This window comes from Falco rusticolus, chromosome 3, assembly GCF_015220075.1.
Source record: "Falco rusticolus isolate bFalRus1 chromosome 3, bFalRus1.pri, whole genome shotgun sequence".
Taxonomy (NCBI): Eukaryota; Metazoa; Chordata; class Aves; order Falconiformes; family Falconidae; genus Falco; species Falco rusticolus.
The window spans coordinates 28,891,412-28,909,531 of record NC_051189.1 but is presented as its reverse complement, the minus strand read 5'-3'; the positions used below and the strand labels follow the sequence as shown (position 1 = coordinate 28,909,531).

General features: G+C 44.7%; 1 protein-coding gene across 1 annotated transcript in view; it reads right to left on the bottom strand.

Moving 5' to 3' along the window:
- The window catches only part of NIPAL2 (NIPA like domain containing 2), a 51,661-nt gene extending 33,821 nt beyond the window's left edge, over positions 1-17,840 (bottom strand). Inside the window, exons 1-2 of the mRNA XM_037380747.1 lie at positions 17,501-17,840; positions 245-313 (exon numbers count right to left, since the gene is read on the bottom strand). Of these exons, the coding sequence (XP_037236644.1) occupies positions 245-313; positions 17,501-17,605 (174 nt within the window). The 5' untranslated portion in view covers positions 17,606-17,840. The remainder of the gene's footprint in view (positions 1-244; positions 314-17,500) is intronic.
- Between the last annotated feature and the right edge of the window lie 280 nt (positions 17,841-18,120).

Genomic DNA, 18,120 nt, shown 5'->3' with positions numbered 1-18,120 from the left:
CACAGTTGGTATTTTCTTATGGCACATTACAAAGGGGAGGAGGAGTTACGAACAGCACAAAACAGATTGAGAGCTATCATACTGCCAACAACTCCAGCAGGGCACCATTAAACTACAGTTAAGGAAAGGGAATTTTTATTAAATGCAACAAAATTTGTGTTTGAACTTCACCGTAAAAACAAACTGTAACATAAGTTACTTGCTAAATACAAACAACTTTGAATGAAGAGAAATGATTTCATACCTGTATACTCAGAGAGACACTAATCAGAAAATTTGAAGCAGCAGCAAGTAAAACTCCCCAGAGCTGAGTCTAAAATATCACAAAACAAATACAAAAATATGTATTAGTTTAAGAACAACAATATAACAGCGGTTTTCTGATAGCACATTGTAACCCAATCATAAGCAAAATATTGCACTTTTCAATCACTGACTTCATGCGGCGCCGAGTAAACTGATAACAAATATATATGCACAGTTGACTAGGGCTTAAACAGCTGGGAATGGAAAGGGCATCTCTGTGCAGGAGGTGGTTTTGCTGTCCTTCAGTAGAAAGCCTTCTTAAATCTCATGAAAGAAAAAACTAGACAGGTCTCAGCTGAACATATGTATTCTTCTTTTCCTAAAAAAGGACCTGCTTTGTTACATAATCCTGAAAGAAAATCAACAGCAATCAAACCATTCACATTAGAACACAATTATCTTAAGAGTTAACATATCCACTGTTTGACAGGGCAGCCAGGAACACAGGTGTCCTGACAGTTTCTTTAATGTATTGTGTTATTTCATCAACTTCTTGTCTAACCAGCCTGTCTAATTTTCAGTAAGATTTGCAAACTTTCTATGAAGTTAAGAAATTAAAAACTTTCAAGCAGGATTCATGATTTTGGAAAGCAGTCATTTGAAGATGCTGTTTCAGCAAGCTCAAACACAGTAGAGTCCCTGTCTAACTTTCAAAACGTAGCACTGTGTACGTTGTCATAGGTGTGCTCAAGACCCACTCACGGTCGCTGGTGCAGTGCTGCGAGGAGCCCCGCTAGCTTGCGGAGAAGACAAACATAGAATTAGTGAGTTTTTATAAACAAGGTTATGGTACCATAACTCAGCATAACTATTGCTTACAAGCTGTAAAGCAGCATCCAACTCAGTGCTCACAGCCTCAGCCTTCACGACTCTCCTCCAAGGTGGTCGCTGGGCACTCCGAGCAGGCAGTGCCTACCCTACCAGCCACAGAGTCCGTTGCCTCTCAGCATCCACTATTGCTAAGAGCAGCGTGTGGTCCAGCAAGCTCTTGGTGGTGGTGATGGCGGGTATTACTGTTGTGGCTAGATAATTCCCAGACTAGGAAAGAGCATCCACAAAACTGTGAAGAAACAACAGCCTTATTAAATATGGATGATAATATTCTCATTTAAGAGACACAGCTGAAACCAGCTGCCTCTGGCCCGTGTAGTTTCAGTAGTGGCTTAGGCTCAGAAGGAAAAGCAGACAACAGATTTGCTCTGGGTGAAATGCTTGGCTGACTGCCAGGTGTCACCAAGACTTAACTGGTGGGTACAAGGGGATGCAGAGAGGGGAATGCAGGAGGTGAGAGGGCTCCCTTTACTCGCACACCCTCTGTGCTAAGTATTACAGCACTGGTGCCACAGCCTGTGTACAAGAAGCATTCAGGGAGAAGCGTTACTCAAGAGTTTTGCCCATACCCTCTGGTGCCTGGCCACTGGAGGTCCACCCCATCTTGCGTCCTCTCCTCACACTCCCGTATCCCCTACCAGATACTCCGGCAGAGTGCCCTGGGCTCACACACGGTGCATTTCCATGCCTGGAGAACACCCCTCACTGGGAGCAGCAGGGAGCATGTGACAAGACATCTCAGCACACCTCGGCACAGACGTCTCTGCTGAGATCGGGCACTAACTGTTACAGGAACATGAGCAGCCTTGCAGGCTCCTTCCACGCTGGGGAAATGCTGTCAAAGGGTCCCCACCCAGGGCCCCACAGGAGCAGAGGGATGGTTTTTCCTTGCTGAGGCTTTGATGCTGTAGCATCAAATCCTGAGCGTTGATCTTGTGCAAAGTTTGACAATTTCACAGGTGGATTATTGCACCCCCTCCATCATCCCGCACACACGGCAGCTTCAATAAAACAGCAGTTAAATCAAAATTGTTTTCTTGCTCCCAAAGACTTGTGCTTTTTAAATGACAACATGCTCCCTTGTGAGGGGGTGGAGAAGTGGCCTTGTCAGCCTCCTCATGAAGGGTTTAAGAAAAAGGAGACAGCAGGGAATAGAAAACAGAAACTGCTGCCTCATTTACCCCATCATTTTATTGCTTTCACATCAGTAATTGTAATACATCCACACTACTCCCAGCAGAGAACCCAAATCTCTCTGCAGCTCTCTGTTTCAGCAGCTGATCCTACCCTTATGGCTGCATCTCTGGATAACCCCTTGCAGCTCCTTACTCCCAGCTTTCAGCTGAGGGTCACAGACACTGTGCAGGACTCCAGAGGCAACCAGCCCCCCAGGGAGGAAACTGAGCAGGTCTCAAGCTAGCCCAAAGCAGGGTCCTCATTCATCCCTGGAGGTAAAACTCGCACACAGCTGGTGGGGCAGTGAAGGGGGCCATGTATTCCATCTGTCATCTAAAACAATTTGCAAAATCAGATCCACTTATGGGTACTGATGATGACCTGAGTACCTGCCTCCAAAGACTGTGCATCAAATGCCCCTTTGATGGGCACTGATGGGGACAAGGACTCCAGCAGGCTGTTTTCCAGTGCCCTGCATCACTGGTTTCCCCTCCAGAACAATGACTGCTTTTGTACCATGGTGGCTGCTTTGTCAGGTACCGGCGAGCTTGGCTCAGGTATGCTTGTGGGACATGTAAGATTTCTAACATGGTGAATAGGAACCATCTCCCAACAGTCTATCTTCTTACAGGTTCCATAAATTGCCAGGAACAGAAAACAGGTCAAAAACTTGCATCTTCTCTGTCTTCTCATTTTCTGTGAAATACCAAGACATGTGTGGCCATTCTCAGTACTTCCCTGTGAAATACCAAGATTGATATTCCCCTCAGCGGACATTGGGCTAGGGACATGGGCCTGCGTGAGGACCTGTGGTTGGGCAGGGCAGGGCAGGCCTGTAGGAGCTGGGGACCAGCATTGCTGGAGCAGAGGTTGGTGGCCCCAGGGGGTCAAAATGGGGTCCTGGGCCATGGGCAGGGTGGGAGAGCTCTGGGGGCATCTGGGAACAGGCAGGGTTGTGGGTGCCTTCAGGGCCTTGACATGCAACACATGCAAAGCTGTTGAGGTGACAGCCCTTTGTGCCCAACTTAAGCAACCTCCTGTATCTGCACATAAGGAAAAACAGCACGTGTGCATGATCAAGGCAAATTCATAGTAGCAGTCAGGGTTCAAATCTTATCCTCGTTGCCCAGGTCTTTTTATTGTAATGACCACACGTTTCACCTGAGTGCTGCTGTTGGCATATATACTGCGCTGCCTGCTCTAGACTGACATGTGTTAATGAGCTCTGGTTAGTATGGTGATAGCACCATACTTCCAAACCCTGGGCTGGACAGACCCCTAAAGATTAAAAGCAGAGTACAATGCCCCAAGGAGGTCAAATATCACATGGATCCGTTCAGGGAGATGAGATGAAAGTACAGTAACACCATGCAGTTATAGCATGGCAAAACTGTCTTGCACAAGGTCATACTCAGACATGCCAATATTAAAGAAAACAACAGGGAAGAAAAAATGCATTAAAGAGGAAAATTAGATTGCAAACTTCACAAATCAGAGTGCATCCTAAATCAGCAGGCGATTTCTAATGCACAAGAGCCATCACATACAGCTGCGCTCAAAGCGGGAGAGAAAAAATAGGATACCATATCTCAGGCTAGTAAAACCATGCTTGATGAAAGATGACCTGTGACAGAAGATAGATCACCCTATCAAACCAAAATGGTTGCTGTATTGCCCTGAAGGCCACCACAGCCCTTCTATTCCCATTTTGTTATGTAAAACGCTTTACTGTTTGCACTGCCTGCCATTCAATGTCCTTTAGAGGCTAAAGGACTGGTGGAACAGCCAGGTTTATGAGTAACAAATATGATATTCTCTTAACACCAAGTTTCCAGTTGTGATATCCAGCTGCGATATCATCTGCAGCACTGCGGGGCTTTCCACACCTAAGTCTTGAGACAAACCTCCGTGAGGGAATTCAGTTGTAGACACAACTTCAGAGTTGTGGTGCTCCTTCAGTCAACTAAGGACTTCTACAGGAAAAAGCCTTACATATTCAAAACTGTTGGCATAAGATGCAAGTCCCTTCATCACCAAAACGTCTGTCCAAATGTACAGGCCACATTGTCAGACCCCAGATTTTAAACTGTTGACCCATTCTTCCAGTACTTCCAAATGCATGAGGCTTATCACAGAAATATTCTGACCTTAAGTTTTCCAGAAAGTTAAAAACCACAACACCAAAACCACAGAAATTTGATTTCCTTCACCTTAATATGGTTTGGAACAAGCCATGGATGTCACTTGCTGGCTTTGCAGTCCCTTCTAGATAGTCCCCAACACATGGGCCACAGACTGAGGCTGTGGATCTGCTGACATTTTCCTCAGTGGCATAGCTGGCTTGAGGGCTGCCTCCTTCCTCTGGCCCCCCATTCCCTCACCACCTCGTTTGCCTTAGAACAATTTGTGAGGCTGGAAAGGCACTGTTCCAGGTTTGACATAACCCTCCCAACACAGACCCCGTTAGCATTGTGTTCTTTATAAGCCACCTGCCAATGTTTAACACGAAAAGCGGATCAAGATTCACAAGCCGTGGCAAGGGTTTTAAAATGGTGGCCCCGCGCAGTCTGCCAGTGGTGAAAGCAGCTTGTACCAGGGCTGCTGGAGGGAATGAGTTCGAGAAGTAGCAAATTCATCTTGAGCAAGGGACCCTCAGCACTCGCCTGGCATCCCCCATCCCAGTCATGGGAGGCTCTTGCATGAGCCCATGTGTAGGAAGGGGAGGACGGTGGCCATCCATTTGCCAAGTGAAGTGGCAGCATCTTGCTATTCAAATGAAGAGCAGTATGGCATATTACTGCATACAGTCCTGCTTTAAGCACATCATGCCAGACCTGATGCTTATTTACCTTAGCACCTTTACACATCATTCTGGCAGTGTTTTAAATGGGCATTTTGCATGCAAGGTCTATTTTTATTGTCAAAGTAAGGGGTTTACGGCAAATGAAAGCCAGGCTGAAATCAAATCTTTGGCACTAATTCTAATAAATTTATCCCTTGCAGACTAAAACCTGCATTGCAGACTCAGTTAAACAGCGAGATGCAATTTATCCATATTACATGTATATTTTCCTAATGCACATTAAACTGCCGTTGCCAGGCCTGTGAAATGAAAACTTAGAAAGATTAACTTAATTTGCATTGAGTAAAAGGTATATGGTCATTATTTATGGAAACTTGCTATGTCTATAAATTAAACTGACTAGCAGAAAAAACCCACTTCAAATGTATGTTGTCAGCTCACTCATCAAGGCTAGTTAAACTGTTCATTACTCTTCATTTCTGCATTTATTTGTAATCTAAAGGTGTTCCCAACAAATGTTATGGCATATACTGCTTCAAAAACTACACATCGTTACCAGTAATGAGGATTTTGTCAGATCTCTATGCGTCTTATAAGAAATAACAGGGGAGGGGGGGGGCGGGGGCGGGGGGCAAGAAAATGCCTTCTAAACTTCCAATTCTGAGTTCACTCTGAAACAAGGGGAATTCAGGATCCTTAACAAAAACCATATTTTTCAAAGAGCCACCATGTGGAATTAGGAGAGGTTTATCATTTAGCTCTTATTATTCACAGAGCTCTGGCTGTACTCAGTGCTTTACAGATGTATAAAGAAAAGAAGGTCCTTGTTTCAATGGTTTTCGTAGTGCAATTCATATAGTCATATATGGGTTCAGGCCCATATGAAGTACTGAAGGACAGCAGAAATAAAAGGAGCAATTACCTGTGCTGAAACACATAATGAAAACATATTTGATTTGTTCATTGTGACATAAAGAAAAAGGATATCATTCAATATACAAGGAAGAAAGGATCAAAACATTTGGCACCATCTTTGTTAGGAACAGAAGGAGAGAGGAGACTCTAAGTCAGGATAAATTTGGGTGAAGACAAGACAGTTTGTAGGTTTTACACAGGTCAGCAGGCTGGATTGTAGACCACAGTCAGTAAGGATCCTATCCCATGAATATTACAGTATCCTTGCCTTTACTAGGTTTTACTTTTCATTACCTCGCAAATTTAAAATACATCTTTTTCAGAAACAAGAAAAACTGTAAAGGCTGGAAGGAGAGCCTGGTAGTTTACAGAAGAAAAGGTGTGGGAACTTGAGAGGATAAAGCAACTAGTGAAGTGGGACCCTTTCATTCATCTCCATACTTTAATCATTCTCATGAGATCTTACTTGTATTTATCAGTTTGCTTACTTTAATTAATGTCCAAAAACCGATATGAAGAATATTAGTTGTGAACTATACTGAAGTAAATTTCTATACGCTCACTCAATATACAAACATATGAATCCACTATAATGTTAACAAGCATTATGAGTAGCATTTTTTTTTCTTTTTGAGGAGTTACAACCAAACGTTCCAACTTCTAAATTTCATTTTCTTATTCTCAGGAAACAAATCTCAAGATTAGAAATAAATATGAGAATGGAGAAGGGTCAGAATGGATTTTTATACTGTTCTTCACATGAACAGCCCAGGATACCTTGCCACATAAGCAGAGACCATTTCATGTTTTTAATACTGCCTGTCAGATTGCAAATAAAAACCTCTCCAATGACTGTATAACAACGGGTCTGAAAATGTCAGTCATAGTTGGTAAATCTTAATAGATTCTCTCAAGGACCATCACATAACATCTCCATGGCAACTATAGAAATTACATACCAGGAAAAGCAAGAATAGGATTATAAACTTTTGCCAGTTGCCAGGTCCCTCAAGAGAAACACGGAGGCAAGCCAGCATTGCCTGACCAGCTTCTCCCACAAAACAGCCAGCCGGCCTGGGGAAACTTCTCTACTGCTGCCCAGGAGCAACTTCTCTACTGCTGCCCAGGAGCAGGCTTTCTATATGGCTGTTTGACACTAATTCCTGGTGTACAAGGTAAGGTTCAAGCCAGGCCATTTGAAGCCTAGGTATATTAATTCCCAGAAGCTACTGTCTCATGCGCAGAGGCTGTGCTGCTCCTTTCCCTGCTTCATGTGGCCCCCTGGACCCCTAAACGGAGAGCTGAGAAGGGGGACGCAAGATTCATGGGGAGCTGGAGCGTACCAGTTCATGCCCTGCTAGACAGAGCACTAGCTCTGCCAGTGCTCAGAAAGACAGGCATGCTCAAAAGGGAGTTACCCGAACAACTGAGTAAATAGCACTGTGAAGTCTTACATCAGGTTGCAGAGCAGGGCACAGTGTACTGTTGGGGAGATGGCTCGCTCTGCATGTGCACACAAACATGCCTCCAAACCAAGCATAGCTAGCTCATGCCCTCTTGTTATTGTAGTACAAGTCTTGCTTGGAGTACGAATGAGCTATTTCTGATTCCACTTAAACCAGATACACAAAAGCCTGACAGAAATGTAGCCAGCTCAATACATTATTTACCAAAACTTAAAAAGCACTTTTGTATAAAAGTTGCCCTCTACCAGCTGAGAGGAGCTCATGAGAGGGATGACAAGCCTCTTCCTGCATGCACCTCTCCAGCACCACTTTCCAACAAAGGCAGGCTGGACTCCCATCCTGTCTCAATTAATCCTCTGTTAGCTATAACTAACCCTTCCTTTGATGTGCATAGAAAATGTTTCTCCACATCACAACCCAAGTGAACACGCTCAGTTGTTCAAGCCCGGTGTCACACGTGTGGGGCAGGGGTAAACGCAGGCTGGAAATGAGGACACTTCCAAGCCAGCGGCATTTCAGAACCGCTTCTAACAGAAGTAACAACAAGGGAGGGGAGAAAGAAAAGACCTGACTGCGTTTAGAATGAAGTTTGATCCATCTGTTAAAAGAATTACTTGATTTTATGGTAGGGGAATGGGCAGCCCAAAGGCCCTTCCAGTCGGCTGCTCCTGCAAAGCAGGGGTGCTGTATATTCGTTCCCTGCTTCCCTTCCTGCACCTCACGCACTTGGCTCTCCTAGTTTCATTTCCACAGAGAGTTTAATCATTTACAGATAGTTCCTAATGCCAAAAAAATGACTGGACTCCAGAAGGGAGAGCCTTTTGGTTAGCAACATTCTTCATTTAAATATAAACAACTGCTAGTTTATCAGTGATGATTTAAAAACATGAGGTCTTGCACTCTAAAATATTCGCACGTATGTATATGGGTGCATACACACACAAACACACAACTGGATGCTTTTAATTTGCAGATACTTCTGGTCAAAACTGTAAGATGCAAATCTGGGGATAACAAACTCTTTAAAAATGATCTCATATGCAAATTTCTTGCAGGGGCCTGCGATACGGGCAATGAGCTCGTGTTTTCCCAGCTGTTTCCCTGTCACACATTACACTTGTGCATTTTGACCTTTTACTACCAACTGTAACCTGGTTTAAAGTACTGATTACTGTTTTCCGTTCACGGTAGGTGCTGACATGAGGGCTAGGTACCTAGTTCACAAAAATCCAAAACATCTACTACACAGAAGTCTTCTGCTGCAGAAAACAGAAATCTGTTTAGCTAGATGATCCCTTCTAGGTACCTATACCACCTTTTTATGTCCTCTGTTGCACTCAAAGAGATAACAAGGTGGTGAGGGTTTTTTCACCAGTTTGGAGTATTATTGATCTTGCAGCAACTGTACCTTATGTGGATTCCCCAGTATATAACTTGCTGTCTTTTAATCCGGTATTTTAGCGTCAGTTTAGGATATAATGGTTAGCAAGTTTCTTCTTGACAGGGACTACTATAGAGATGGGGCCACAAAGATAAATTGTGTCTACTCCCTTTCAGGAATTAAAAAAATGAAGAATAACTGAGCACCCTTTTCCTGAGTCAGACTCTATTATCTCTATGCTTTTGTAAACCACACATTGCTCTTTAGTTTGGGTTGATATAGAGAGTTTAATAGGTAATGAAAAAGCTGCTCGAGCAAGCAAAGCAAAATCAGAAATTCATTCACCACTTCCTAACGGCAGGCCAGTGTTCAGCCACCTCCAGGAAAGCAGGGCTCCACCATGCATAAGAGCTACTTGGGAAGACAAATGCCCTAACTCCAGAAGTCCCTCCTTCCTCCCCCAGCAGTTATTGCTGAGCATAACACCATATTGTATGGCATACCCCTTTGGTCAGTTGAGGCCAGCTGTTCCAGCTGTGTCCCCTCCCAGCTTCTTGTGCACCCCCAGCCCACTCACTGGTGGGGCAGTGTGAGAAACAAAAATCACCTTGATGCTGTGCAAGCACAAACTAAAACATCCCCATGTTATCAACATGTTTTTCATCACAAATCCAAAACAGCACCAGACAAGTTACTATAAAGAAAATTAACTCTGGCCAAACCAGTACAATAGTCAAGAGATGGATCTAGAGTCTTGATCACATGAAAGCTGCTTTATTTGTTTGACTGAAGCTTCTGCAGATAATACAAGCTTTGCTCTCCATCATCTTGACATGATGACTGAGTCTTTGCCACATGGTAACACAGACACTGAACAATAATGTTCATGGTGCCGTAATCACTGCAAGGAGCAAAAGGTTGTCACCAAAAGAGATAGAAACAAAGGAAAGAGACTGATGTCATTAGAAGTCAATAAATACAAGAACCTTGTGGCAATCCCAAAGCAGGAAAACCCGCTCCAAAATAACCAAAACTCCCACAACAATGGAAAAGAAACATTAAGAAATAGTACATTAGAGTCATAAAGAAACGTAAATGGAGTCATGATCTATTTACTCACAAGCTGGAGCCCCAGAAAATTAAACTTGGTTTTAATTAGGAGTTAACTATCTGGCTACAAGTCCGTTATGTATGCACAACCCATATTTTGGTTGTTTTTCACAGTAACTTCTTTCCAGTGGAGATATCCCTGGCTGTTGAAGAAAAGGGGTTCAAGCACAATCCATATCAGCTGGCCACATGACTTTGTTTTGAGCAGGATGACAGCTAAGTCATCAGACACATTAGCTAAGACTCTGGCAGAGTTTTTAGCTCCCGTTAAGCTGATTTCGTTCTAGGGGATTAAATCTCAGCAAGAGGTAGGCTTGTCCACAAGAAGATCTGTACTTCTATGTTACTATTTCACCTCAGCCAGCATGAAGAAGCCATGTCCAAGGAGCCAGCATTTGCTTTGCTGTGAGTCATTGCTTCCACATGTGGAGGGGTTTCCTCCAAACCTGGCACTCCTCATGGTCGAGATCTTGCATTCACCATATGCCTCTGCCTCACAGGGATGTTTCTGCAGAACACAGCAGGATACGAAGGGGAATATAGCCAGAGAGTCACTGCATGCCTCATCCAAGAATGAAACCCCAATGATCCCGTGATTTCTCTGTCACAGTTCCATAACCTCTCTTCAACCCCCTGTTAAGGGCAAAACAGTTCATATCATCAAACAAGGCCTAAGATTCTAGCCTAGATGATGTAAATCAGCCATGGTCATCATGGAAGAGAATGGAGTTATACTGGTATAACCTCAATATAGGCAGTACACATCTGTTTAGTTTGGTATTGACTGTGTCCTTTTGAGCACACCCTGCAAATATCACTGCCACATTTCTTAAGATCTCTGCTCCAGGCCTGGCGTTGATTCGCACACCAACTGGCTGTCTTTTGAAGCTGCTGGCAGTAAGTTTCAAAGTCCAGATTAGTCACAGAATGGAAAGCATATCTCCCAACTGTTCATATTAACAAATGCCATTCTTCTTGGACAAGCTGTGGTGACATTATAAACATGAACATAACAGTTTATACATGTCACCAAAACGCCAAATGGAGTAATTGCAGCCTCCAATTATTAGGTTAGCCAAAGGTCCTCATCTCCCTTTTGACCAAAGTCCACAGTCTGCTGTTTGCTCATCTTTCTAAAGCCCTGGGTTTTGAGTTTGGTCAAATTTCTACTTGAGTTATTTGCATTCTTTTGATTTCTTCAAACAGGAGTTAATCAGATCCAGCAGACTCTGGGAGACATGCAAGGATAAGATTCAGACATCTTTTTTTTTTTTTTTTTATGTGAGAAAATCGTACCTCAGCTTTAAAGAGCAATAAAGTCTTTTTTGGGTCACAAAATCATAAGGGACCACAGTGTCATAGGTGAGATTTTATGAAAGGAACAACTTTTATTAAAAAAAAATAAAATATCAATGAACATTTTCCTGTTGATTTAGCCAGATAAATTGCCTCATCAAGGAGTCAAAATGAGTGCTAGGGCAAACGAAGCCGCAGAAGCAGATTCAAGATGGGCTAACACCACCTCTTTGGCTAGCAGCAACATCCTATATCAACACAGCAACCTTATGAAATCTCAGGAGCAGACAGGTGTTGGCCTGGGCAACCAGACCTTCACCCTACATCACTTTGCAACTCCCAGGCAAGGCTGGAGACACCGAAACCAACACAGTAGACACAGCCAATTGAATTTAAAGTCTATTATTTGCAAAGTAGTCTAGAAGCTGGGGACAGGGAGGGCAAATAAACCTCCCAAGCAGGGTAGGGATTCAAACTTGTCCCATGCGTGGTCTTTCCTACTTGGTGCTGACTGAGGCAAGAGGAGCACTCACCCTGCTCTGCTAGCTTCAGACTAAATCCAATTCTGCTGCTCCAGATCATTGTGCTGAAAAGCAGTGACTGTATTTTAAGCCCTGTAGTCAGTGGCTGAGCTGGATATCAGACAGAGTCTGCTCTATGCCCCAGTCTTTTTGTAAAATGCCATTCTGAAGGAGTTCAAAGCAAAACTAATTTCTGCACTAGGTAGGAAATGTATAACTTGTGACACGAGTTTCCTTGCATTTGTCTTCTGCACCCCACTTTCTGACAAATGACAAGAATTGTAACGTTCCTTATTGCCTAGAAATTTGCAAATTAGCATTCTCAAGCCTCTTTAAACAGATTAGCATAATTACACAGCTCCTATTTAACTCGCTGTCACTTTAATAATTTAAAAAAATCAAATGCACATGTTCTTTAATGTGCTCAGAAAAACTGAAAACTCATTTTATGATAGCACCTATTGGGAGAGGAAGCATTGAAAACAGTCTGAGATTTGGGAAAAATAGCCTAGTGAGAATCAGGGAACAGGCACTCGTGGAGCTATAGCTGGTGCTCAATACTGCCCCAGCCCTGCAAGGGCAGTTGTTTCCAATGTCCTGGCTGAGGTGTCCAGGAGGAGCCACCAAGGCTGCTTCGGTCAAAATCAACTGCGAGTCATCAGCCTAAATAAAAGGGCTTAGCTCACCAGCTTCTCTTGGCTATCAGGCTAGGAAGCATTCATTCAAGCAGCTCTGCCAGGAATGCTGAAGAGATGAAAGTGTTGAGAATAGATGCAGGATGATATTTCCCATCACTAGCATTTGCTTTGGGTCTACATGCCCCAAGCTCAAAACGTGGAGCTGAGCTGGTTTCCTGTACCTGCTGCCTAGCATCATGCTGGGCTTTGGTAGGAGAAACCCAGAGTGATCGATGTCTGCCAATAGCACAGCACTAGGAAATTAGGCTGTTCCGAGACCCAGAGTAGTGCCTGGTGGAAACCACATAGGCAGGTCACCCCTCAGGCTGGCTCAGAAAGCTGCATACTACCTCCAGTCTTTGGGCTACTTTCCCACTGAGGGCCTCTGTTCCAGACTTGCCTCCTTTATATTCAGAGGTATAAACAGCTCCGTGGCTTACTCCCACTCAGCTCTTTTCCTTCAGTCACTGCAAGCAATGTTCCCTAAGGAATCCGAGAGTTGCAACGATAAAACCAAGTTTATGATACCGTGCAATAGGACAGGCAAGGGGTAAGGCTCTCCTGTACTTACATCCCTTCCCTTTGAGTAACAAATAAGTTCCCATGCAGCAGCTGATCTTTCTTTAACCCGGAGGCTGCAGCTTATGTAAGCTATGTGCTTGTTTCACACCAGACACCTTGTGATCTTTACATCTGCAGGAACAGTTGATGTTTGGCAAGGCAGAATGGATGTATGACCTTGCAAAAAAAGATATGGGTGATCCATTTTGCTCAAGTGCTCTATTTTGCTTTCTCATGTCAGCTTCTCACTCACACAAAAGCTAATCAGAGCACAACCCCCAGCAGATCAGACCTACAGCTCTGACAGAGCCTGGAAGCTTCTGTGCAAAGCTGTCCTAGCTGACAGTCCTGCATTTATGACCCATCCTTTTCTAGCAGAGCCCAATTAAATGGGACTAAGCCCATGCTGCTAAATTCCTGACAGCAGAACACCACCAGAAGAGCGTGCATCAGTGCTGGCAGCAACTGTTTGCAATGCTTCTTCATTATAGACTTTGACTTTTGGAATCCCTATGACTGATTCAAAAAAGGTATATTTGAAAGGCTGAACAAAGCCTTCTTCCTAACTTTTGATTTATAAGGGCTGAAAATAACACATATTCCCCACTTAACAAAACAGTATGCATTTTCTCCCATGCACATTCCTCATAAGATAAAGGAAACCGAATGAGTGTGAACTCTGAAAACTGACAGGTAAAGAACACCACAATGAAACACAGTCAATGTTTTGACACCCCTGTTTGCTCTCAGTGAAGACTTTTAGGTGCTGGGGGGGAAAGAGGAAAAACTTTTCATCATAGTCTTCACAGGTGACTACAGCAGCAGAGAGCTGGGTGAAGACATGTTTGTCTCTACCCTCCCCATGCTCAGGCACTCATTTACTGATTAACCTGAAACAATTAACATCCATGGTCCATCAGGGAGCAGACTGCAGCAGGACATACCCTACACAGACTGAGAAAATGGCATTTTAAAAGTCCTACAAAACACCTGAAGTGGAAAATAGCAGGATGGTTTCCCTTCACCTTTAGTAGCCTGATAATATCTGGTGGTTGCTTCTTGCAGAGGAAATCTGCCCTGGTTGAAACCCAGGTGTGCTACAGCCATGCTGCCCTTTTGGCTCCTGCACATGCTTTCCATGGACTTCTCAGCTTGTTCTAGAGCTTTCCCCGATTGAAAAACTTGGTTGGAAATGTCATTGTTTAAGCGATTAAAATATCCTGGTGAATGTTTGTAGGTTGGGCCGTGACTACTCTTTTCTCTGGTGGCAGTGCCAGCTGAAGAGGTCCTCAGTGTTTCTGGGGTGTTTCCTCAGCCAAGAGAAATGGAGAAATCATCTTTGCCATGGTGGCAGCTTCCTGCCCTCCTGCACTGGGTGTCTCACAGCACAGGGCACCAGAAGCACCAGCAGGGACTGTGCTGCCACTGGAAGAAACTGGGACCAAACCATGCCCTCAGCTTGCTGAGCCTCAGTGGCACTAGACATCAAGCCATTAGCAAGGTGGGGTGAGCTGAGGTACTGAAGACTTTCTCCTTGAACAGAACGAGCCAAAAACCTTAATTGTGGCACTTATGAAGTCTGGATTTCATATACATGACATAAGGCAGCATAGAAAGACCTCACAATGGCGTGTTTAATCTGTGGGATTTCTCACTGCACCTGGTAGCAGCCACCACAACCCACTGATGAGACCACACACAGGATCAGGTTGCCTGGCTGCACGTACTCGCCCCCTGAATGTATGGCCTGTGACAGGCTGGGATATGTTGTCACAGGACAAGAGGCTGGAGATTCATCCTGAAGGAGCTGTCTACATTTTAGACCTCAAACAGAGAGCCAAAATGATTTATTGCCACAACCCATGGAATAAAACAGTCTCTCAAGGTGAGCGCCTGGGCAGCCAGTAATAACTCCAAGTTTCTTAATAAACAGGCAAAGGAAGGAAAAGAAGCAGAAGTGAAACACATTTCCATCTCCAGCTCAGCTTCTGCACTTGAGCAACTACACACAGAGACTAACCCGACGGCCGTGTGAAACACCGGGTTATGGCAGAAGGATTACATCCCAGCCTTTGTTGACTGTTCTCACTCAGCTGTTTCCTCCCTCTCTGACACAAAGTCAAACCATAATCAGTATTATATATAATCATCTCAACTGTACTTGCGAAATGTTTTGGTCCATAAACGACAATACTGGAAATAAACAAGCAACCTTTGAGAAGTGCTGAGGGAAGTAAGAAATGATTGAACTCAAATAATTATATACACTTTCTATTAAGCAGACAAAGTCCACAAGTGGTGGCTTCATACATTCATTACTCCAGCAGACGCATAAATATTACAACAATTTTAGTTTGTCAGGAAATACTTCAAGTAACTAAGTACATATTTCATCTGAGTTTGCTGCATCACTAACAGGGAAGGCTGTGAGAGCACAGGATCCCGTGTTGCTGATTTCAGAGCTGCAGTTCCTCAAGCAGCATCAATCAAGCTACATCCATGCTAATGCCAAAGAGAAGACCTACCTCCACCCTTTTTTTCCTATGAATACACATTCCCCCTTCTAGCCTCATGCTGATAGCTAGCGCCAATCAGCCTCATCAGGGACCTGGCAGGAGAATAACTCCAATTAAAAAAAAAACAACAAACCAACCAAACAAACAAAACCCCAAAAAACCCAAACAACCTCAAAAAATGTAATGCCAGCACAAGGAGGCATTATACTACACAGCCACATGGACACAGGCACTTTAACTTCTTCCAGGGAACTGCATGTTTACAGACATAGTTTAAGGCTTACTCTAGTGCCACGGATTTCCCTAATGCATGTGTCAGATCTGCTGATCTCTGGATGACTCCAGTGCCCATGTGGCACTAGGCAGCTGTGACCCACAGCCATGCCAAGCCTGTCACATCCAGGGGCTCTTGAAAGGGGATCTCACTCTTTCACCCCCTGATGGTTCGTGTGGCTGAAGGGGTTGAAAAAATACTCCCCAAAAAGCAATCCACCTCAGCTCTCCTAGGATGCTTCCAGGCAGCTGGGAGCTGGTGCAGTTATGATCTCTTGTAGAGGCAGAAAACAAAGAGCTCCTCTTCAAACCGAACCAAGAGGATTAAATGGCCTTAAGAAAAGAAAAAGCCCCATGAAAAAGAAAGAGCCCCTGTTTGAAAACCTGAGACAGAGCTGATCCCCTGAATCACAGCCAGGATTAGCTGGGGATGGAGAGAACAGCTCCTGCTATTTCCAGAAATGTAATATGTGAAAATGGGGGTGCACAAAAGAATTTAACTATTGGGAAAAAGAAGGCTGGCAGCAATACATGACCCATAGTCACCCATTACCTCTCCAAAGCCTCAAGCCAAGTAAATGGAAGTACAGAAAAATCAGTCTTGCTCGAAGATACCAAGCAACACTAAAGAAATTATTCAAGTCTTCCCAGAAAACTACCAGGTTTAAAACACAGCAAGCCTCACACATCGACTCTGAGGAGTACAGGAGCAGGGCTGGGATGTTTTGCATCCCAGTAAACTGCAAGTAAATTTGCAAGTAAACTGATAACCCCACCATGACGTGCAGCTGGGCATCCCCATGCTGAAGGGGTTCCCTGTTGCTGCCTTCCTCTGGCAGCTCTGCAAGCACTGCCAGCCCTGGGACGCTGACTCCCAAACCCACAGTAACACCTGGCTCCACACTCCCCTTTCCCATAAGAGATCCCAGCTCTAGTCCTGGGAAGCACAGCCACCAGCCAGAAGTCCTGCTGCTCCGGGGAGCCAAGCACAGGAATTCACAGGTTTCCTTCCCTCTGAGAACAAGGGGCTGAGAAATGCCTCCTGCCATCTGGATATCCACCCAGTAGCAAATGCAGAATCCAGAGGGGAGAACTTTGTGGACCTTCCCCGGGCTATGACCTGCTACTGGGCTGCTCACAGAGTAAGGAGAGCAGTTAGTTGCAAGCCATCTTATGCACAATTTATACTGATACTTTGCATCGTAAAAATCAGTTTGTCTCTTATGCAGTGAAAAACAAGAATGTTGAGTATCCTCCCATGCCTCCTAGTTTGTGAGGCAAAAAGCAGGGAAAAGGTAAAGGGTTTAATCAATCTCCAATTCATTTTTATTGTTAGCAGATGCTTCAACTTGCTAGTTCTTGGGGGCTAATTCAGTCTTTCTTTTGCAGTTGCCCAAATACATTGTCAGCACTGACAGCAACAGAAACACTGATGACAAAAACCAGCAATGCTCTAGCGCGGAGCAGCACAGCTCTGCCTAGCTCCTGCTCAGAAAGGGCTGCTTGAAGAGGGAAGCCACGGTGAAGAGGGAGTAGATGTCAGCAGCAAACAGATGCTGGAAGGGGACTCTCAGAGGACAGTGGGGAGAGGCTGAAACAACTACCCCTCTCTCCCCGAGCCCACTTGCTCCCACAGCCCCAGCACGGTGCTGCACAGTCAACACTTACCTTGTGTGTGCTGTACCAGGGGCTGGAGAGGGGCCCGCTCCCGTTGCTTGGCCCCCCAAAGGATGTATTCCAGGATGCCCACTCCGAAATGGGGAGAATGCCCATGTGCCCACCCTCAGGCCCTGGCCACTGGCCATGCCACACACTGTCACAGCAGTGGGGACGGGTGGCTGTGGGTAGAGGCAAGCGAGACCAGGATGTGACACTCGTTTCCTGGTGTGGGAAAGGCTGCCGCCACGGGTCACTCCCCACGAAGGTGTGTGTGGCCAAGGGCTGCAGCTGCCAGTGGGCACCAGGACACTCTCAGCTAGGGAGCATTTGTAGCATAGGGGAGGAATGGAAGCTTGACAGAAAATTTTGCTACTTCTCTTCCTTTCCAGGGCATTCAGGTGCCTTTTATTTTCTCTCTCTGACTTCCTCAATGCCCCACCCTGCTCTGAAAAGGCACCCTGGGAATTTAACTCCTTCAAATCAGTGCCTAAATCTAATGGTCAATTATTAATTCCTCACTGCTAGGTTGCAGGAGTCAGCAGTTGTTGGTCCCACGTGCATATAGTTGCTTGCCTAAATTCTTATTTCTGTCATATATTCTTCACTTTTAAGTATTTCCTGAATAGTTT